The sequence below is a fragment of the Halichoeres trimaculatus genome, unplaced genomic scaffold, assembly GCF_033239565.1.
Source record: "Halichoeres trimaculatus isolate MK-OKI-2021-1 unplaced genomic scaffold, fHalTri1.1 fHalTri1_scaffold_15, whole genome shotgun sequence".
In the NCBI taxonomy this organism is placed as follows: domain Eukaryota; kingdom Metazoa; phylum Chordata; class Actinopteri; order Labriformes; family Labridae; genus Halichoeres; species Halichoeres trimaculatus.
This window is the reverse complement of record NW_027437193.1, coordinates 34251682-34273946: the sequence shown is the minus strand read 5'-3', so window position 1 is coordinate 34273946 and position 22265 is coordinate 34251682. Positions and strand designations below refer to the sequence as shown.

The following is a 22265-nucleotide window of genomic DNA, read 5'->3' as shown; positions in this document are numbered from 1 at the left end:
ATAGGAGAAAACCCAGCTCAGGCTCTCCCCAGAATTAGAAAGCTGTCTGACACAGGTATCATATGTCAGTATCATGGTTCGTATCCACACACACACCCAGGTTGTGTAAGGAAAGCCTCCAACCTTCGCTGTTTAAACTCATTTCTCTGGTGCTGACTGAACATTTATATTTATAGCAGGGACAGTACAATTCATGCTCTGTGTGTGTGTGTGTGTGTGTGTGTGTGTGTGTGTGTGTGTGTGTGTGTGTGTGTGTGTGTGTGTGTGTGTGTGTGTGCGCAGGCTCCACTTGAAGGAGGGTGCTAAATGATGAGGAATGCTGGAGGTTTCTGTTCACTTGTCTGTTTTTCATAATGCTGTGGTTACCATGGTGACACATCCTTTCTCTTTTTTTAATAATTTGTGAGTCAAGGAGAGACAGAATGAGAGACAAGTGGAGGGGAGAAAAATCCCCCCCCCCCACACACACACACACACACGCACGTTGGTATGAGGTGATGTTTTGAAGTCTTTCCTTCCAGAAACAGTCAGGGTGTCACAATGATGGTCAGTGTCTCACCTGCTGGTGACTGAAAGAACTCCCTCTGTTTGAGGCCACGAGGCTGGTCGGTCAGTTTTTGGGTTTAGTTTTTGGTTGGTTAATCAGTGGGTTGGTTTGTTGGTAGGTTAGTTTTGAATTTTATTAGTTGGATGCTTGGTTAGAAAAATGTGTCAATTGCTTAGTTAAAAGGTTGGGGGCTGGTTGGTTGGTTGGTTGGTTGGTTGGTTGGTGAGCTTGTTGGTGTATTGGTTAGTTGGTTGGCCAGTTTGTTAATTAGCAAGTTAGATGGTTGTTTGGGTGAGTTTACTGGTTATTTTGAGGATGGATTGGTTGGTGAGTTGGTTGCCGGTCAGTCAGTTGAGTGGGGGGTTCGATGGTCTATGGATCAGTTCTTCAGTTGTTTTGTAGTTAGGTAAGGTTTGTTAGTGAATTGGTTGGTTTGTTCGGCTAGTTAGATGTTGATTAGTTAGTTTAGCAGTTGGTCATCTGGTTGTTAAGTTTGTTGTATGGTTGGTTTGTTGGTTAGTTTATTGGTTAGATTGTAGGTTGGTTGGTTGATGGGTTGGTTCGTTGGATGGTGAGTTTCCTTTGTTTAGTTGGTGGGATATTTAGTTGGTTGTTTTGGTTATGGTTAGTTAATTGGTTGTACGTTTGTTGGTTAAATGAATGATTGGTGGATATGTTGGTTGGTTTGTTAAGTGGTGGGCTGGTATATTTAGTCTGACGTTAGTATGAATTGATTAGCTGTGTTAAAGTTGTCAGCTAATGCTGTTTACAGCTTTACCTTCCACGAAAAAAATGCCTCAGGAAACAAACCTGTCCTTGGAAAATGAGCTTAGGACTGGTGACTTGTTTACATGTTTACTGAGGTAATAAACTGTCAGCAGTGGGATCATTTTCTCACAGATTTCCATTCAAACCTCCTGGTATTCCCCCCAGAAGCAGCCCATGTCAGGGTGGACCTGCATTCCTTCCTGTGTTCTCTGAGGTCAGATTACTGTTTTGGCCTCTGCAGCAAGGGCGTAGGTTTGGTCTCAACATTGGTAGGGACAATATAACACCATACCCTGCATGTACCCAAGTAGCTGTCTGTTGCAGCAGCTCTCTCGTCTTTGTCCGTTTCTTGTAATTTTTTCGTCTCTTTTTCATCATCTTTGTATTTGGAGTGGATCATCACTTTGTATGGTTCATTGTTGGTCACGGACACCAAACTTTTTGTGGCTTCGGCTGTATTTTTTACTACTTTTCTCCTGTGTTTGTCTGGAGATCCTACATGTAACCATGGCTGCATTGTTTACATGCGAAATTAGCTGTTAGCAGCCTGTAGCATGTCAATGCTAACTAGTGTAGGGCTTGATGATTTCCCTCGAGCTGAGGAGGAGGAGGTGAGGATGACGTGCTGGTTCTCGGATGTGAGCTGGGAGGTGACGACGTGGACCTGTCCTTCCATCCATCGTTGTTGGGAACGTGGGATCTATCTCCGGGGGATGGACGAGCTAGCTGCGCTAACCCAGCGGCATCGTGCTGTTCACGGACGTGGCTGACGGAGCAGACATCGGACGCAGCGACACATCGGAGGAGCTTCGCCTGCTGTGAGCAGACAGGATCCAGGAGACAGAGACTGAACAGACTGCTGGGGAGGCTCAGTCCTGGACCCTGTGGAGGTGGAGACTGGCTGGGCTGGAGAGTGGTGGACGAGTGGTGGACGGGATGTCGTCATCTAATTTCTTATGGACCTTGTTGCACTTTCTATACTCTTTCTTACTTTTGTTTTCTTTAATGCTGCGGTGACTCCTGAATTTCCCCTCGGGGATAAATAAAGTATTTTCTATTTCTATTTCTATTTCTATTTTGCTGGGGACTGGACATTGATAAGACCAAACAGATTGGGTGGACGGGGGTCAGGGCTACATTTCTCACAAATATGAACCTAATGGATATACAGGCTAAATGATCAATGCAAAATAAATCTGTATTGACTTATTCTAACTTTCATGTGTATTGGTTCACCTGAGACACCATTCAATTCAAACCTTTATTTTCAAAAACTACTATAGAAACATTTTGAAAACTTCCAGAATAAATGTCTGGATTTTATTAGCAAATTTAAATTGCAATATTTGAACATAACTTAAAATTATAGTAACATACACAATACAAACGTGTTACTGAATGCAAAAAATAAACATTTGTCTTAAGACCACTCAACATTGTCTGTCTTATAAATAAATTAAATATAACTGAAAAAACGTCTTAGTCAGAGAATAACAAAAATAAATAAAAATGGAGTCTTCCTTCAGGTAAAACACTACTGCTTTTGTCCACAAGCACAGCCAAACTCATAGACAGCACCGCTCCTAAAACTGCATTAATCATCCAAAAACTCGTGTTTTTCACCAATATTCCATCATAGTCCGCTCCGGGTTAGATATCAATGATCTGCTAAAGTCCGTGTCCCTCCAGACAGCGCTGTGACCTCTGAACTGACGAAGACTTTTGTCCCTTAAAGAAAGGAGTCAGCTCTCTAGAAAGCACTGCGCATGCGCAGTATGCTAACTCTGATGCAGGTCGGACTTTCAGTATCAAATTTAGTGGTGTGTTCCCCGCCTCCACAACATTGACGTCTTTTTACATTACTTACGGTGGCTGCTGCTGGCCGAAAAAAACTTCTAATATCCCTCCTCTTCGAAGAAGGCGGCATGTTGTCGACACGTATTTCTGTCGGGGCTGAGTGAGTGTGCGTGTGTGTGTGTGTCATTAGTCAATCTAACGTGCGTTTGAGGAAAAAAAAAAATTGGACCGGCACATTCAGCGAGTGAAAAGGGGTAAATTTATGTCTGAACATTATGAAAATAATTTACTCAATAACGGAATGGTCAATTCTATCCTTACAACATATGGGAAGACAATCTAAATTCCCTATATAACTGAAGTCGTTATATAATGCAAAAAGGTTGCTTAAAAGTTAGTGGGGACAATTTGTGCCTCCTGAAAAGTTGGTAGTGTTATGTCCCTACCGTCCCTATGCAAACCTACGCCCTTGCTCTGCAGTGAAGAGTTTATCTTTTAAAAACGTGGGTTGGGTAGGTGCATTTGAGCTGCAGTCATTGCTGGTGACAGAAGTCAAACACAGCTGCACTGCAACAAAACTCTCCTCTGGCCAGAGACACGCTCTGATCCACAGGACAATCAGACAAGAAAAGAGCTAACAGCTAACATAGCAGGGATGAGGGGGAGAAAAGGAAGGAGGAGGGGGGAGAAATCAGTTTATGGCCTCTCTTCAGTGGCTTTGGTCCCTCTTAGGTATTGATTTTTCTCCAGCTGGTGTCAGAGCACTGCTTGACTCTCAGACTGCAGTCTATCACCCCAGCTCATCACACCTGCATTAAGCTCCATCCTGCTCCATCACAGCATGTTTGACTGTGAGATGAGTCCTAACCTGGACTCTCCTTTCATTGGAGGTAGAAGAAAACCTCTTTGGGTTGCGTTCCCCTTGATCGATCACATGCAAATGAAATGCACGTTAACAGCAAAGACAAGGCACTGTGATACACTGGAAAAACGAGTGTATTAAAACCTGAAGTGTCGACCATAAAAATGATAGTTTCCTCAAAAAAGTTTCACATCCTCTGGAACCATCTTATGTCCATATCCAGAATGTGAAACACTAAAAAGTTGGAAGATAATTAAAAAAGAAGACAAAGAAAGTCAGATAAGCTCAGAGGAAAGGATGATTTCAGAAGAAGCTCGCTCTGGGAATCAGTTTGATTCTTTAACAATGATCCAGCTTGCTGAAGTCAAAAACTCCTTTTCTGCAGCTAACAAGTGTCTCCATCATTTTGAATTATTCATACTTTCCTTTTTGTCTTGATTCACAGTTTTTATCCAGGGGTATGTCCAGCTCTCTGTGAGTCTGTACCTGGTGTTCTGTACGCTAGAGCAGCTGGCAGACACAGACACAGCTACTCTTCCTCCTCAAAGATTAATCCTGAAAAAAACCTCACAGCACGCAGCCCCTGATATCTCTGCATGTGACTGATCAGTCACCTGAAGGTTCATTCTTGTTTTAACCTCCTGCCAAGATGTGAGAAAGGCCAATTTAGTGTCTATGAGGAGTGATGAAGAGAAGAGGTTGAATTGATGATTTCAGACACTTGTAAAAAACTCAACAGATTGACACAACAACCAGAGCATTTCATTTGAGCAAAGCCAGCGGATAAAACCCGACATCAAATCCATAATCATTTGTTTTTATTTTTAACACATTTGTAAACAATATTAGTGATCCAATTTCATTCATTTTGCAGAGTTAAGAGTGTTAACCATTATCCTGGAGCTGGATTTAAAGAGGGGGCATTGTGCACATTTTCATGCTTCTTTTTGTCCCTCTGATTGCTCCGTAGGTCTTACTCATCTCTGGCTGTTGTCTTTGAAACCCTAATTTCAGCCTCCTGTTGAAGGCCTTTGTTCCAGTGTCCTTTTAAGCTCACCCACGCTTATTGGTGACATCCAGCAGTTTTGATTTCATGTTAATCAGTAAAATATGTAAGATATGTGAAAGCAGAATATCACCTCTTTGAAGAGCCGATTACGGCTGTGAATAATGATCACAGCCTGCTCAGGACGGTCAGCACACAGAGCATGAATGAAACGGCTGGTTGTGATATCCAGCTGACATTAGCACACAGGATTTCCCGTGTGTGTTCATGTTCTGTTGGAGGCAGTGTCTGTCTGTGTCTTGGCTCTGTGAAGAAATGATCAGCTTATGAAATGAGTATCCTGTCTGCCTCTGGTGCCGGTATCCTCCCTCAGAGCATGACTCAAAGGCTTTTTGTTTGCCTGATTCCATTTAGCCCAAAATAACTTGATCTCAGCCCTATTTTCATTCCTCCTCCCGCCTACACACACAGCATTAACCCAGCTTGCCTGGCACATATGGCTCTTTGAGAGTGCAGCAGGAGGTGGTGGAGAGTGACTGCAGGGGGCTGGGTTGGGGGGCGGTTAGCTGTCAATCTTTCATCCCTTTTTATCTGTTCTGTACAACGTTGACGTGTTTGTTTCCATCATCTGCCTCCACTCTTCTCCTCATATAACCTCTCTTTTATCGTCTCTCCTTCTGGAGATGTCACTTGTGACAAATGTATAATTTGCTTTTCTCCAGCGCTGGGACGACTGTGTTTACGATCTTCATGAAGGATGTCTGTCCTGGCAGTCAGTAGTAATTCAAGTCATGAAAAACCAAAGAAATGTAGGAATCAAAAGAAATAAAAACTCACTGACAGACGGAAAATAAAACCTGAGAAATTAATAATGTTGAGGAAGAACTTCCAGAATAAAACTAAACAAGTCTAATCAAGTCTTCACTGCATCCAGGAAAACTTTCAAATAAATAAATTAACACTAAAGCTAACCTTTTCAAGTTAGTTAAAAAACTGCACAATTTACATTTTGCACCGTTGGATCTTTAAAAGGTTTTGAGTAAATTTTCAAAATGTAAAAAGAGGAAATGTGAATGAAAAAAAAGAGCAAGTAATAGATTGAAAACAGCAATTTAAGTGAAACAGTCTTTTCATCAGCTGATCAGACGTTAGACCTCAAAAGTTAGAGCTGTGGACCAAAAGACCAGCTCAGAAATCCTGAAACCCCCAAAGATAAACGTTTAAACAAAGGACTGCGTGATGAGCAGCTCCACCGTGCTTCCTACTTGATGCCCATTATCTATCTAGCTATTTGTGCGTTAAAAAAAAACCTTTTTTATGTATTGGATAAAAGTAAAGGTGGTCTGTGTGTGTGTGTGTGTGTGTGTGTGTGTGTGTGTGCGTGTGTGTGTGTGTGTCTTCCCCTCTGACAGAGAGTTAGCGTAGCTTGTTAGCAGTCTTTCTACCAGTGGAGCCGTCAGGCTGTATTAAGCAGTTTTGTCATGGGCCAAGTAGGACACTGGATACACGCACACGCTCACACACACACAGTATGATTTAGGAGTAGTTTTAAGAGTGCAAGTACACACACACACACACACACACACACACACACACACACACACACACACACACACAGACACACAAATACACACACACACACACACACACACACACACACACACACACACACACACACACACACACACACACGCACACACACACACACCCATCTCCCTGCGTTGTTGTTCGTCTGTGGTGAAACTGCCTTGTGAGCAGTCTCATCCCTGGAGCCGGTTTCTGGAGCGTCTGAGATGTGAGTTGTGTTATGTAAGGTCAGACAGAGGGGACTGACACCTGCACAGACAGGTGGGTTGAGTGGTCATGGTCGTCCTGTTTGCTGGGTACAAATGAAACTGACAGGCCTTTAACTGAAAGAAAAAAACATCCCTTCATTCACATTACTCCATCAACAGCTTCTGTGCTGTTGAGCATTGGACTGATGTACTGGCTGGCAGTGAATGAGTTAAGATACTCTGTTTTTAACATCTAAACAATTCTCAGTGGAAGGTCTTTAGTGCACAACAAACACTCTCCTCTTCCTTTTTTTTTTTGTATTTTATTTTATTTTCTAAACATGACATGCAGCCACACTGAATAATGAAAATGTACAACTAGTTTGTCTATTATTTGTTATGATGAAAACAAGATGCCATCCAGAAAAGTATTTGCAACACTTGTCAAACCAATAGAGGGCAGTGTGACAAGAACAAAGGTCATTCAGCAGAAATGAGACTACAGAAGCTGAAGATGACCATCATGGTTAGAGTGGAGCATCTTCAGCCTGTGCTGGTTTGGATGGAGCTTTATTTCCCTGCAGATGGATTTGCTGACAGTTGAGAGGAGACAAGCTCTTGTGGCAAAGCTGTAACCGGTCGAAGCCATTCTTTCTGGGTGCTCTGGTTTCCTCTGACAGTCTCACCACATGAAGGGAATCAGAAAATAATTCTTTAAAAATCCACTTACTATAAAGTGGAAATGGGTGTTAACTAGTCTGGTTGTTTATGACGGTCCGGTAAACTCTTGAAGAACTTCCTGCTCCCTCTGAATGTACTCTGGGGGAGGCCACAGCTCCCTGAAGATTCATGGTTCAGATTACTGAGTGTTATAAGTTCATTCATTCATTGATTAATTCTCAGCAGTAGGCTTGTGATACTTGTAAAGGGTATATTTGGGAAAATGAGAAAAATGAAAATGTTTACTTGTATATTAAAAGCTAAGACACTCAAAATAACCTAAAATTCAACCGACTGTTTGTATTGGAGGACATTTGATGAAGTTTATCGATCATGATGGTTACCCCGCACGTCTTTTTCATTGTATGTCCTGGATTTGGTCCAAACAGTGTTTTTCCTCCGCTGCTTGTCTCATTACTCCTTCTCTCTTTCTGTTTTCCAGAGTCTGCAGCTCTCCTCTCAGGGACAATAATCTGCAGCCCTTTCCTGGTCACAGGCCTGCCCGGCAACTACCATCCATCTCCTCCCATCCACCCATCCTGACCCCAGTCATGAAAGGCCTGTCCAGTAGTCGGAGTCACCACCATGTGATCTCCTATGAGCCATCCTATGATCCACTCGGTCACCACGTTGACCGCAAGCCATATCTGATCAGTCAGAATGACATGCATGTGCCCATCCCCATGCCGCATCCCGCTGAGCTGTCCTACTACAACGCTCAGCGAACCTCATACCCCTCTGACAGCAACAGCATCGTCCCATATGGAACCTTCCCCAGGAGGTGCCACTCCACCTCCTCGTCTCACCATCCTGAGGTAAAGGATGAGTGTATGGCCATGATACCATATGTAGGAGGAGGAGGTGGAGGAGGTGGAGGAGGAGGAGGAGGAGGCTATGGAGGTAAAACGCCCACCCGGGTACCAGCAAACTTTGCGGACCCGTTTGAGCGCCAGCCGTCATTCTCTAGAGATGGCTACCACACTCTGCAGTATAAACGAGGAGTGCTGGCCAACAGTGGGGGGGCGGGGGCGGGGGCCAACAACAACAACGACAGTCCAGGGAGGATTCGCCACCTGGTCCACTCTGTGCAGAAACTCTTCACCAAGTCACATTCACTGGAGGGGCCACACCACACACAGTCCTCCAAGGGGGCCAATAATGGGAGCGTTAATGGTGGTGGTGGTGGTGGAGCAGGTGGTGGTGGTGGTTCATGGGCCAGCCCAGAGGGCGAAACTCCATCAGGGGTTCGCCACAGGAAGCGCAGCAAGAGCCGCGAGCGGTGTCGGTCAGCGGAGCCCAAGCATCGAAGCCACCACCACCACCACCACCAGCTCCACGGCTCAGCGTCTGCTCCAGGCTCCGGGTACTGGAGCTCAGACGACAACCTGGAACGGGAGCTGTGTCTCTACCACCCTCATCACCACCAACCTCCACCCTCACCCTCACCCTCCATTTCCCCCTCCCCCATTGCCATGACAATGGGACGCTATTCTGGCAACAACCCCGACAAATTCCCCCAGACTCCCATCCCTGTACTCTCCTCCTCGCAGTCCCAGCAGTACTTCATGATGGACCCTTACGGCACACTCAATGAGCACACACACACCCACGCACACCATGGCCACACACACCACCACTCTGCACTCAAAGCCTCCCGGAGCAACAACGATGTGAAGTATGCAGCGTCGTCAGCGTGTGTGCCAGTTAGTGGCAGCAGCAATAACAGCGGTGGCGGTATCGGTGGAGGAAGTGGCTCCTTGCTACCACTGGGGCTCGTGGACGGGCCCGTTGTGAAGAAGGGGGCATGGTCATCGAGCCTAACGGTGAGCAGGGCCCGAGAGGTCTACACCAACAACAACAGCAGCCACAACCAGCTTCGAGCCAGCGCAGGATCCGGTAACCTAAACCTAGATAGAGCTCTAGTCAAATCTAAGGCCAGTCAGCAGCAGGAGCGCTCTTGCCATTTCTTACAGGTAATTTATTTCTCCCTGACTCCCATCCAAAACCAGTCGACTCACCCCTCTCCCCTTTGTTGCCTCCCTTTTCTCCACAACTTGCTTTCCTCATCAATGTTTCCACTAAGTCAGTGGTATCTGGTTCTGTGAGGATTTACGTGTTCAGTCCTACCAAACGCTCCTGAGCGCCACGAGAACAACTCAGCCAGGAGAAGGCAAAGAGTCAGTGACGTAAACTCTGTGAGAGTGTCCTATCCTCAGAGAGAAGCTGTTAGCATGTCCCAGTGACTAAATGTTTTTATTTTTCCTCCCTGTTTGCGTTTTTTTTTTTCTTCTATTTATTCTTTTATTCTACATCGGCCATGAAGTCATATGTTAGAAAGGAATGCTAAAAGCCCTTCAGGGTCCTGTTAAACATTTAAAGGGACTGTTTTTGTCATGTATTGTCTTTGGCGTTATAATTAAGAAAAAACAAAAAACCCTCTGAATTTTTTTATCCTTAATATAAAAAATATAATAATAATAATTTTTAGTATAAAAAAACCTTGTTAATTCCAAATTAGCTCAACAACCAGAAGATTATTTGAAACGGATTTCGTTAAATGGGGACAGGACACAAGTTTTTAAAGCCAGGGAAATTCCGCTAGTTTTTTTTTTTTCCTGGATTTTTTTCATGGTTTAACCAGAGAGGACAGGACAGTGGATAGAGCAGGAAACAGGGTGAGAGTGGAGAATAACATGCAGGAAACAGGACACAGGCTGACCTAGACCACAAGGCCACCGACACCCATATTTTGGATTTATTTATTTATTTTTTTTTTTTTTACCAATTATTCAAATGAAGCAAAACTTCATTTTTTTAATCAATGAGACAAAAGTTGTTTAAGTGTTTTACTCTTAACTTCATTTTAGCTAGAGAGAGCTGGCATAGCACCTTTAACTTTCAAATTATGAAGCACTGCCGTTTTGATTGTTGCTTTTTAGATAAAGGGCAAGTTTCTGAACGAGCTCAGTGATTACAGGACACCAACCAGGAAGTCAGTTTGGAAGAGTCAAATAAATGACAGACCAAGACTTTTTAGAGAAAGTTGTTTGGGCTCCTAGTCCCTGAAATGAGACAATTAGTTCAATGAGAAATTAAAACAGGACTGCACAATCTTTTAAAACCAAACAAAAATATATTTTTATTTTTTCACCAAATACGTCTTAACATTTCAGGCCCCAGATACTCTGGTTTTGGCCTTCATAAGCCTGTTTCCACCAAGTGGTTCACTTTGGTTCATCTCGGTAAGACATGCATTTTGTGGTGTTTCCAATGACTAATCCCAGGACAGCTCCCTAACCTACCGGCCCGTACCATCCCAGTTTTCGCTTCCCTTCTGTTGAGGTGACAGACATACTGATCCAACCCCAGAAGGTGGAGCTGCAGTCCATTGATTGTTTGAAGGAATCGTCACTTCCCATGCAGCAGCAGTTATCAAGAACATAACCCTGCGCTTTGTAACACAGAGCCACATGCCAGTAACAAAGAAGACAAATCACTGGATGTCTTCTCCTTTTACTGCGTCACATGTTTCTTCTTTGTTGGATTTATTAGTGGGGTACACTCAAGCAGCAACCTCCGGTCTAAAAATATGAAACAAAGCTGAAGAGCTTAAACCTTCTGTTTCCTGGGTGTCCGCCTGAGGCTGGCTGTGGGGGTACCAGAGGTCACATACACACCAAGCCAAAAAAAGCTGTTTTCACAGGAGAAATGAACCTATTTACAGTCTGGTTCAAAAAACGTCTCCTGTCTAAATCACTTATTTCACTATCAGCACTCACTGTAAAAGGGGTGAATTTTTTTCTGATTCGGCAGTTTAGAGGATATCAAGATAGCGAGTTCACCCAATCAGAGGCACAGCTCAGCTCACCTGACTAAACGGCGCCCTATGGCTGTAAGTGTGGAGATCTGAAGCCCGCCCCAATTCCAATATGGCCGCGCCAGCCTATCTGCTTCCTGGCTCCCACGCCAAACCAAGAAGGGCTTTATAGAAACACAAACAGGATCAGACTTTATCGAACCAACCCAAACCAAACTGTATTGATCCATACCGGACCACTTGGTGGAAGCAGGGCTGTACTAGGTCACCCCATGGCTTTTGAGTCTTGGAATCTGACCAACCCCAATCAAAGCCCTATCAACAGACTTCCTGAAGTGACTCCTACCAACTGACTGAAACTTGAGCACTGATAACCTGAACTTAGCTCTGACTGTACTCGGCTGATGAAGACTGTGTTAATGTTTTGTTTGTGTTTTTGCACAAGGCTTGAAAAATGTTTTAACTTTTAAGCTAAGGCTGTTACACATGCTCATCTGACACCTGGTAAAGTAATAGATCCTGTTAGGGCGGCAGGAACCATTTTTCTGATTCAGATATTGTGCAGAGTAGAGGTGAGGGCAAAGCAATATGTTTGATATAGACAAGAAGAAAAATGAAAGAGAGGACAGAGACAGCCTCACCTTTGACATCAGTCCAGGTGGTAAAGTGAGTGACTGTGAGCCCGGTCATCAGCGCTCAAGACTCCAAACTCAGCCCCAGACTGGAGTCCGCTCCCTCGATCAGCGTTTGGTGGGAATGAAAACAGCAAATTTTTAAGCTCAGAGATAACAACTGGATATCACTGACTGAGGCTGGGGACACACTGGAGCTGGTAAGATGAATGTAGGCTGGATATCAAAAAAGGCAAAACATAACACCTTCAGGCTCAGTCTGTGCCTGTGATCACTGAGCAGGCTTTAGATCTGCTCAACAAGGTGTGATTCAGCCGCTTCAAAACATTTCTCCTATATTCAACCCATCCCAGCACATAGTTTATGAAACTGTGCTTGAAGTTATTCCACTTCTTCAATGACAGATCAGGTCAAAATGTTATGATGAGTTTTTTTTTAATCAAGAATCTAAAAGTCTAGAATATTCAGATTATGATCACAAAGTGAAAGGAGAGCACAAACGCTTACTTTGAAAACTACAACAAAAAAAGACACAATACATTTCAGTGACATTTTTCAAAGTACTTATGGATAATCTTATGGTTATCTCACCTATAACTTGGTTTCCCTACGAGCTGTTTATGGGAAAGAGACTGTTATTTGTACGGCCTTGGATGACAGGCTCAGACCTTTGCTCTTAGAGCCTAAAGAGGACATGAAGTGTCCCTTTGTTTTATTTTAACTGGTGCTTTTTAGACTGCCTACTTTAGTATCTGGTCCAGGGACATATTTAAAGACAGGTGAATGAACATACATTGTCCCTGTAAATAAGTAAGTAAGTAAATAAATAGATTAATGAATGAATATATAGTTTCCTTTAAATATCTAATGTGGAAAATTCAATCAACTTTAAATTTAGCTTTTAGTCAAACATATTAATGTTTGTACAACAAACAAATCACTTTAAAGGGCCCAGAACTGTGATTTTTCCTTAAAGAAGGGAAAACTGATGACCTGTCACCATCTCATCCACAACTAATCTCTGATCCAATGACCATCTTTAAACTTAAAAACTGCTCTAAGTCACAGGAACAGTGTCCCGAGCTTTCTTACAGGATGTACTGTGTCTAACAAAGGCACGTTTTCAGTCTAATGTGCAGTTTTTATGGCTTCACTTTTCCAAGCAGATCCAGGTGATGAAGAGGGGTTGCAGTGCGTCCTCAGCCTTAGTGGGAACATTGATTTCTTCCACCAGTACTTTAATCTGATCCCCCTGAAACCCCACCGCCACCTCCTCCTTCCTCTTTCTCCACCACTCCTTTCGTCTTGCCTCTCCTCCACTCACCAACTCACCCCCAGGCTTCTTACCCACCCAACCCCACCACCCACCAACCCACCTCCTTTACTTCCTCTTCGCTTGGAGAGCCTCCCTCTTCCTTCTCCTCTTCCTCCTCTTTCCTCCTTTTGAGTTGAAGAGAGAAGTAAGTGCAGAGCCAGTAGCAGCCTTACTCTCTGAATGCTAGGCACTGACATGAACTCATGAAGAACGGCATCCTTTCCTGTTTGTAGACTTCATTTTTAATTTAGTAGTTCTTCCCTTCCTGCCTTTCTACCAGTTATCTCGCCTTATCTCGCTGTGTTTGTCGCCTGGTGCTGTGCTGTGCTGTGCTGTGCTGTGCTTTCATGTGCTGTGGGGAGCTGTGTTCAGGAGCCGTTCAGCTACCAGATTCAAAAACTACAATTTGGAGGAGCCGTTCAAGATGTGTTTGACATTTATTGTCAGAAACTTCACCCTGGTGCTTTAAGATGTGAGCTTTATTTCTTTAGACCTAGAACTACAAAAACATTTGAAGCTGGTTCAGTCCTCAGCCACACACAGGCTCATGAAAAAAGATGATCCTCTAAAAGTGCAACATTTTTTCTTCTTTTCAACCAAGGAGAGGCTAAGGTTGTTACTCTGTGCATTATGCAATCAAAAAGTAAAACATTGCAGTGAGCTGCTCGAGACAGAAACCAGAGGTTACATCTCCTCACCAAAGCCTCCAGACTCCACGACAGTCAATCAGCCTATGTTCTTCAGAAGCAAACAGCTGTTTGGGCCGTTGTTATGTCCACAGCAAAGTCCAAAATCATAAATGCCCGCCTCATTGGCAAAAGGACCATGGGCCAAAAGGCCAGTTAGTCAGTCTATTCATTTTAATAAAATACTCCATATAGAATATCAACTAAAGGGCCTTTTGAGTTGAAGACTAACATGCCTCCTGTTGTTCTGACTAACAGGCCTTCTGGTTTTACAACTAACAGGCTTTCTGTTACAATGACTAATGGAGATTCTGGCTTCATAATTAACAGGCCTTCTGGTTTTATGGCTAACAGGACCTCTGTTATTATCACTAACATGGCTTCTGGTTTTACCAATCAGAGGCCTTTTAATGTAATAACTAACAGGGATTCAGATTTTGTGGCCAACAAGCCTTCTGATGTTGTGACTAACAGTGATTCTGCTTTTATGACTAACGGGCCTTCAATTCTTTTTTTTAATAAGGGTCCTTTGATTTTATGACTAATTGAACTTCTGCCTTCGTGATTAATGAACCTTCTGACTAATGAGCTTTCTGATTAATGAGCCTTCTGATTAACGAGCCTTCTTATGGTCTGACAAGTGGGAACTCAGATTTAATGATCAATGCCTCCTGACTAAAGGGCCTACTAGTTATCTAACTTACTGGCCTTCTGACTAACGGGCCTTCTGAGAATAGTGCAGATCTCTGGACTGTGACTTTTATCTTGTATTGGATCAGTAACTCAAGCTTCAAACAGAGTAATAACAGTTTGTGTTTGACTTGAATCTGGGGGCTTTAGGAGGATTCAATATTTGAGAGAAGAAAAAAAAAGGAAAAAAAAAAACATTTTACCAAAGAGATTCTGTCATTTTGATGGTGAAATGCAAACGCTTAATGTTTAGTAACAAACTTACCTTTTATTTCACTGGAGGACTCTTTCCTCTTTTATCCATACACACGCTGTTAACCCATGTTCTTTTCTGCAGCAGGCACGCCTTTTTTTCAGAGACTTCATAAAAACAAATTATTGAAAGCTTAAAAAAAAACCTTCAATGACACTTCACATTGTAGCCTTAAATCTTTTTCACTATATGTTTAAATTCCTCCGGCTTTGATTGGACTCACAGATGAGTTGTAATCATTTGTTGGTGACTGATTTTCCCGCTCTATCATGGCACAGGGTCAGATAAGTTTCTGTTCCAGCCAACGTGTCAGCTCACACTGGACACACGTTGTTGCGGTCCGGCTGCATCCCTGCTCCGGCAGGTTGCAGCAGGTACACAGCAGTCCTGTTTTGTGCTGTAGTAGGCAGACCTCTTTTCAGCACAGAACCCAGAGCTCCTTCTCTCATGATGCCTCCGTCTGACTCCTCCAGCAGCTCACACAGAGCCGTGGTCCTGAACTGGACCGAGCAACTCCCACAGAGCCGTGGTCCTGAACTGGACTGAGTAGTTCCCACAGAGCCGTGGTCCTGAACTGGACTGAGTAGTTCCCACAGAGCCGTGGTCCTGAACTGGACTGAGCAACTCCCACAGAGCCGTGGTCCTGAACTGGACTGAGCAACTCCCACAGAGCCGTGGTCCTGAACTGGACTGAGCAACTCCCACAGAGCCGTGGTCCTGAACTGGACCAAGTAGTTCCCACAGAGCCGTGGTCCTGAACTGGACAGAGCAACTCCCACAGAGCCGTGGTCCTGAACTGGACTGAGTAGTTCCCACAGAGCCGTGGTCCTGAACTGGACAGAGCAACTCCCACAGAGCAGTGGTCCTGAACTGGACTGAGTAGTTCCCACAGAGCCATGGTCCTGAACTGGACCGAGTAGTTCCCACAGAGCTGTTGTCCTGAACTGGACTGAGTAGTTCCCACAGAGCTGTGGTCCTGAACTGGACTGAGCAACTCCCACAGAGCCGTGGTCCTGAACTGGACTGAGTAGTTCCCACAGAGCCGTGGTCCTGAACTGGACTGAGTAGTTCCCACAGAGCTGTGGTCCTGAAATGGACCGATCAGTTGGTCATGTGCTGAACTTCTACGAGCTGCTGCTGTCAAAGTAAAATGACAACCATCACCAGCAGCAGAGTCTGTCAGCTGTGGATAATTTACTTCAATCACATGCCTAACATGCCTGTTGGCCGGCTGATAATGATGTGTTCAGCTTTGCATGGCTTCTGTTGTCTGTAATTGGACAAAGATAGCGAGACAAAGAGGAGAGCGGCTTCTGTAAACGTGGACACAGCAGCAGCCTTGTGTTCAAGAACAGAGCCATGATAAAATTCTGAAAAAAGCTGAAAACAACCATAAAGCCGTTTTGTCTTTTCATACTCACCTGTGAGAGGCAGATTTTTTTTAAACAACTTATTTTTTTCTGAAAAAGTCCAAGTTTTGCACTTTCAAATGTTCTTTTATTATGATAAATAGTTAAAATGAGCTGAGCTGCACGTCAAAATGTAGATTCTCTTAGTCCTCAGTTATTCCTAATCTGTACAATTAGAGTTACACATGGAGCCACTTTGAGTCCTCCTGAACAAACCTGGATCAAAGCCACGCTGAAAACAGAGGAAAGCAGACTTCTTCAAGAAGTTTCCTGGTTTCTAATGAGCAGCAACCTGAAACAGCCTCCCCAGCACCTGCTTCTGTGTCCTGTGTCAATAAATGTGTGTGTGTGTGTGTGTGTGTGTGTGTGTGTGTGTGTGTGTGTGTGTGTGTGTGTGTGTGTGTGTGTGTGTGTGTGTGGACCGAGCGTTTTAAAGACTGTAGAAATGATGATGGATTCTTGCTTTGTACACCACACGTTTGAAATTTACTAAACAACAATCAGGAAGTGGTGGAGTGAGATAGAGCAGAGCAGGACTGAAGGTAAATCATTGAAGGTACATCACGCTGTTTCAACATTAAGTCTGTCGGCAAAATGAAATGAGAAAAGGAGACCAGGGTCAACCTGAAGACTCACAGTAACTGGGAAACACTGAGGCTCCTCCATCCCCATGAGCTGACAAAGGCTTTAACTTATTTAATCAGTTATTTGATTGAAAAGAGTTAAAATATTTTACTCAATTTCAAGAAAAATGTTTTCTACAGCAGAATGATTTACATAGAAACCTTCAGATAAGACACTAGATCACAGAAACTTGAATAAATCCGACAAACAGCTGATCTCTACTGCAAAATCACAGAAAAACCTGGAGCTGAACGTCATGACCGAGGATGATGTTTGGGACGATCCATGTGTGAACAGGAGTCAGCAACCAGCTGTGGTTGGAAGTTGATTTGAAAATGAAAATAAGATATTTTCACACACCTTTGGTTGTGTCCGTTTGTTAAAGAGGCCTCAGTTGCTTTATACACAGACTTTTTGAAGGGCAGGGGTGAAGAGGGAAATAAAAGGCACATACAGCTTGTTCTCGTCCCTGCAGACTGCACTAAATGCTGCGTGTTTCTAGGGCGCCCTAATGTGCTGTGTGCCACCCAGCTGGGCACTTTTGTATGTTTCCAAGCGGGAGGGCACACCGCCATATATTTAACCAGCTCAGTGTATTTTTGCCCCTGAGAGGGCGCTGTAGCATGTTTTTGCTCTGAGAGGGCACTGTGGCATGTTTTTGCTCTGAGAGGGCGCTGTAGCATGTTTTTGCTCTGAGAGGGCGCTGTAGCATGTTTTTGCTCTGAGAGGGCGCTGTAGCATGTTTCTGCTCTGAGAGGGCGCTGTAGCTAGTTGTTTTTCTGCCAGGAGAACAGTTTAGTGCGTGTTTTTTAACAATTGGGCCATGAGAGTCCCCCTTGCCCCTGTCCTGTGCACAGCACTGCTCAGCTGCATAATGTTGGACAGTGTGGAAAGTTAAAGGATTGTACACATTTCTTTGGGGTCTGCCCTCAAAGTAGAAAAAGAAAATATTTACAAGTTACAGCACTTGAAACCTGTTTAACTGTCAGTTATTTTTCTGTCTTGATTACAGAACTGAGTTACTCTTGCAAAGAAAAAAAAGGATTGAATGAACATGTCAAAGTAAAGAAATACGAGCACGGATGTTGGAATGAAGGCCAGCTGCAGAGGAACAGGTTTATTTCACCTCTCTGCTGTGTTCTCACTCCGATTGTGTTTCTGTCTGTTTGAAAATAACTGGTTTAACACCACATCAGTAGTCCTGGTTACCATTCTGACCCTAATCTTTGTCAGGACGCGAGAGGCCCAAGCTTCAGCTCCTGTGACCCCGGGTACGAGAAGAAGTGCTGTTTGTGTGTGTTTTCTGAATCTGATGAAGCTGAGTGGGCAGAGACAGGAATCATTTAGTGGCTCAGACTTCCACATCCACTTTCTGCTCTTTCTCTTTGCCTTCACCTGTCTCAACAAGCAGAGGTGTGACTCATATAAAAATACAGACATTACAAAATAGAGCAAACTGTCAGGAACGATGGCTGAGCTGAGCGGAAGCTGAGTCTTTGTTTGTGAACACAGCGCAGATGAGTGAGGCTGAAACAGATACGAGGATGCAGATTCAGGAGGCAGTCACAGAAAGACTGAGCGTGGTGTTAATCTGCAGCAACGCAGAGCAGCGACGCAGAGCAGCTCCATCCAAAGTGTGTGTGTGTTTGTGTGTATGTGTGTGTGTGTGTGTGTGTGTTCAATCTGCAAAATTACTATCTTCTGCATCTCAACAGCACAGCTGCTGGTTGCACTCTTACACTACCTGTTATTTTCAGTGCTGCTGCCTTAAGCCTTTAAAATAGCCATGTGTTGCCACGGAAACCATCCACAGCCAGTGATCAAACACACAGGATCATTTTTCTGTACACTCTGTGAAAGTCACAGTCGGACTCAGAGCAGTGACACAGAGACAAAGTGATGTTCCTTCAAACCGCTGACATGCAGCAGCAGCAGTGGCGGTGGCGTCAGTGACGGCGTGGAGCTCAGAGAGCCCAGCAGCCATTACAGCAGAGCTGCAGTGGAAGTGAGTGACTGAGTGAGGCCTGTGCGTGGGTGACAGAGAGGAGCTGCTGATGCTACTGCAGCTGGTCCTTTCCTCGCTTTCTCTTTTTATAGCCAAACTGCTCATTTGAGTCTCTTTGACGTCACACACACACGCACACACAGGAACACACACAGGAACACATAAGTACGCACACGCACACGCACACGCACACGCACACGCACACGAACACATGTGTATGCAGGGAGAGCAGCACTTTGAGCCCAGCACATCTCTTCCTCTCTCCCTCAGTGATTCATATGTAATTAGTCAGGGAAGTCTCTGTCTGCTGTTGTCTGTCAAATCTCAATCTGGCCTCTGGTCTGAAGGCACTGAGCGCACCAAAGTTTGACTCACAGCTCTACAGTGACTCCAGCTGGCACTTAAAGGTGTGGCTAATTAAAGATAATGAGCTGTGGATGGTTGTGTGTATATATAGAGTACATTCACAGGCGTTACGCAGCTTCATGGCTGGGATGCAGTGGAGGTAGAGGCCTCGATGCTGGATCAAAGCTCCATGTGAGGCTTTATGAATGGGTGGAGTCTTCCTCAGAGAGCAGCTGTAGAGCGTGTTAGCTGCTGTTTCAAAACATTCATCAAACGCCTGCTGCACAAAACCTGAAATCCACATCACAGGGTTTGTATTCAGCTGACTGGAGTTGGCACAAAAGCCAAAAGTTTCACTCTACTAACTGGCCTACGTTACCAAAAAGAGAACATGACCCTTTATTACCTGATGTTTTGTAAGTCAACCATAATATCAGTTCACTTATTAACCTGGAGGCCCTCATTGCTAAATGTAACTCATTGTTTCAACATAAAAACATGATGCAAAGGGCTCAAATGCCTCAAAATGTACGCTAGGTCAAAAACCTGATTAAATCAGATGTCTGATGTCACCCTCGTCCTAGTTTGGCTGATTTTTAACTCAACTTCTTCAGGCAGATGTTTGAAATAATTTCAACTCAACTAAAGTTTTGAGTTAAGTTAACCTTTCATTTTTGTTTATTTTAATTATCTTTGTTGGTTACTTTGACTTCTTCAGCTTGTTGTTTGACATTATAAATCCATTTCACAGACAGACGGACTTTATCATAGGGTTCAAAGTCAGGTTTGAGCCATGACGCACACACACCTGTTCCTTAGCATGGAAGGTAGACAGCACACCACAGCATTTGGCTCAGACAGTCTGAAACCACCTGTGAAGCTGCACTTTGTGTTTCATATCCACAGCGTACCCTTTTTTATTTACAGTAGCAAGACAAACTGAAATTCATGAAGGCATTCTGGGTATTAACCTGAAGGCTGTAGCTTCACAAAACAGTTTGAGGCCCTAACATTCACTGTGCTCCCTCTTCACCCATGGTGACAATAACTTTTAGATCACAACTCACAAAAGCATTATGGGTAATTACTTTTAATGCCACGCCCAACTGGATTCCTTCATCGTCAAGTTGACATGCTTTTATTTGGACATAGATTTTCAGGTTGAAATATATTTAGTGGTTGAGACCATACTAACTTATTACTGAGAGTTATCACGGCACCCTCAGTGATCTTTGGTCAATAATGTGCAAAAATTTTACACTGCTGTGAAGACTGCAAAAGATGTCTTTAACAAGGAAAAGTAGCTTAAAAAATAAGAGCGCCTTGGAAAGAGTCATGTCCTTACCACAGTGGGTGATGGTGCTCATGGGAAACAGAGTCTTTACCCCAGAAAAACACTGGAAAGGCGACACTCCAACCAACGACAAACAGCTACCCCTCACGCTGCCTTTGACAGAGGAGTCGTGACCATTTTGGCTCCAGCCTGGACCAAATCACTTGGTTTGGGACAGAGTGAAGCAACATGCACAGACTTTTTGAAGGGCAGGGTGAAAAGAAAAATGAAGCGTGCATTTTGCCTCCGATAGAGTGTCAGTGTCTACCACGTTAATCAAAGCTTGGGCTGGAGGTGAGCTCTGTTTCTGAGGACACTTTGGCACACATTTGCCACCCAGGAGGGCAGTTAACCAGGTTTTAATGCGCAGAGGGGTCAGTTTAGTGTGTTTGTCCAACCAAGAGGGCACCAACTGGCAAGCAGGGAACTTAACCTGTCGTTCCAAAGTGGGCCGTTTAGTGCACATTTTGTCTTTCAAGAGGGCATTCCTCTGGGCCACTAGGGGGGGTTGAACTCTGATTTTTTAAGGGCACTTGAGCAACATTTTTGTCTCCCATGAGGGCAGTTTATCATGTCCAACAGGCCAAGAGGGCAGTCCAGTGTGTTTTACCAAGTTCAGTGAAGGTTTTGGCTCGAGAGTGGGCAGTTTAGCGTGCTTTTGGGCCATGATGGAGGGGTTGACCTCTGTTTTCAATGGTGCTTAGAGCACATGTTTTCCTCCCAACAGGGCAGTTTATTATGTTTAACACTCCAATAGGACAGTCCCTTGTGTTTTGCCAACCAGGAGGGAACTTAAGCACATTTTTTGGCTCTCAAGAGGGCACTCTAGTTTTTCAGCAGTTGGGCCACAAGTTGGGGTGACCTCTGCTTTCGAGGGCCTGTACACACCACTGGCACAGACTATTGTCTGGGCAGATGTTTTCAGTTCAAGCGCTCACAACAAATATGCAGGTACCAAATGTGAGGACAGATTTTTGGGTGGATCAAAAAGCAGAATCTCAGTTCCCTTCAGAAAAAGGAGATGTACCGTGCACTGACCAACACATGTACAGAGTAAATGAAACGTTCAGGAGCGTATAACTCACTGAGGAAGAAAGCGTCACTGCTGCTGCCTTTTGGAGGCTGAATGTCAAACTCATAGCTTGATTTACATCAGAGAAACAATGAATTGCTCCTTCCTCAGGTATGACTGTTCCTACCCCTCCTTCTTTCCCATCTTCAGATTGTGCAGGTCAGGTTTCAATGCCTGTGTGTGTGAACGTGAGTGGGAGCTGTGGCTGTCTCTCTGCCCCCGTTAACTCTCAGTATCAACATACATCATGAATGAGCCAATCACAGACTAACATGCTCAGTGCAGCAGTTCACACCTGAAAATCACATACATCTCCATATGTATCTCCAGTGACGACCGTCATAGCACTCACCTGTTAAAGTGCAAATGAGCTGACAGAAATAAACATCCAACAACTGAGGTTTCCATGGACCAGCTCATGGAGGAGCCACAGGAGCCTTTACAGGGACTCCAGTGTTATCTGAGGAAGTGAGGGTGAGGCTACGTGACAACAGCTGAAGTCTTAAGGGCCGTTTATGCCTAATGTTAAATACGGATAGAAACGGAGCCGTCTGTCTGTGTGCGATGTTCATTTCGTCTGTATTTCTGCACGTTTGCACAAAGCTTACA

At 44.2% G+C, this 22265-nt stretch overlaps 1 protein-coding gene across 4 annotated transcripts in view; it reads left to right on the top strand.

The window, feature by feature from the left end:
* LOC141803786 (disks large-associated protein 1-like) overlaps positions 1–22265 on the top strand; it is a 124539-nt gene that overhangs the window by 53070 nt on the left and 49204 nt on the right. For 2 of the 4 annotated variants that reach the window (XM_074687786.1, XM_074687785.1), the window contains one exon: positions 7918–9448. In XM_074687786.1, coding sequence (XP_074543887.1) covers positions 8027–9448 — 1422 coding nt within the window. In that variant the 5' untranslated portion in view covers positions 7918–8026. Of the gene's footprint in view, positions 1–7917; positions 9449–22265 lie in introns of those variants that run through there. The other 2 variants (XM_074687787.1, XM_074687788.1) reach the window with 2 other exon arrangements.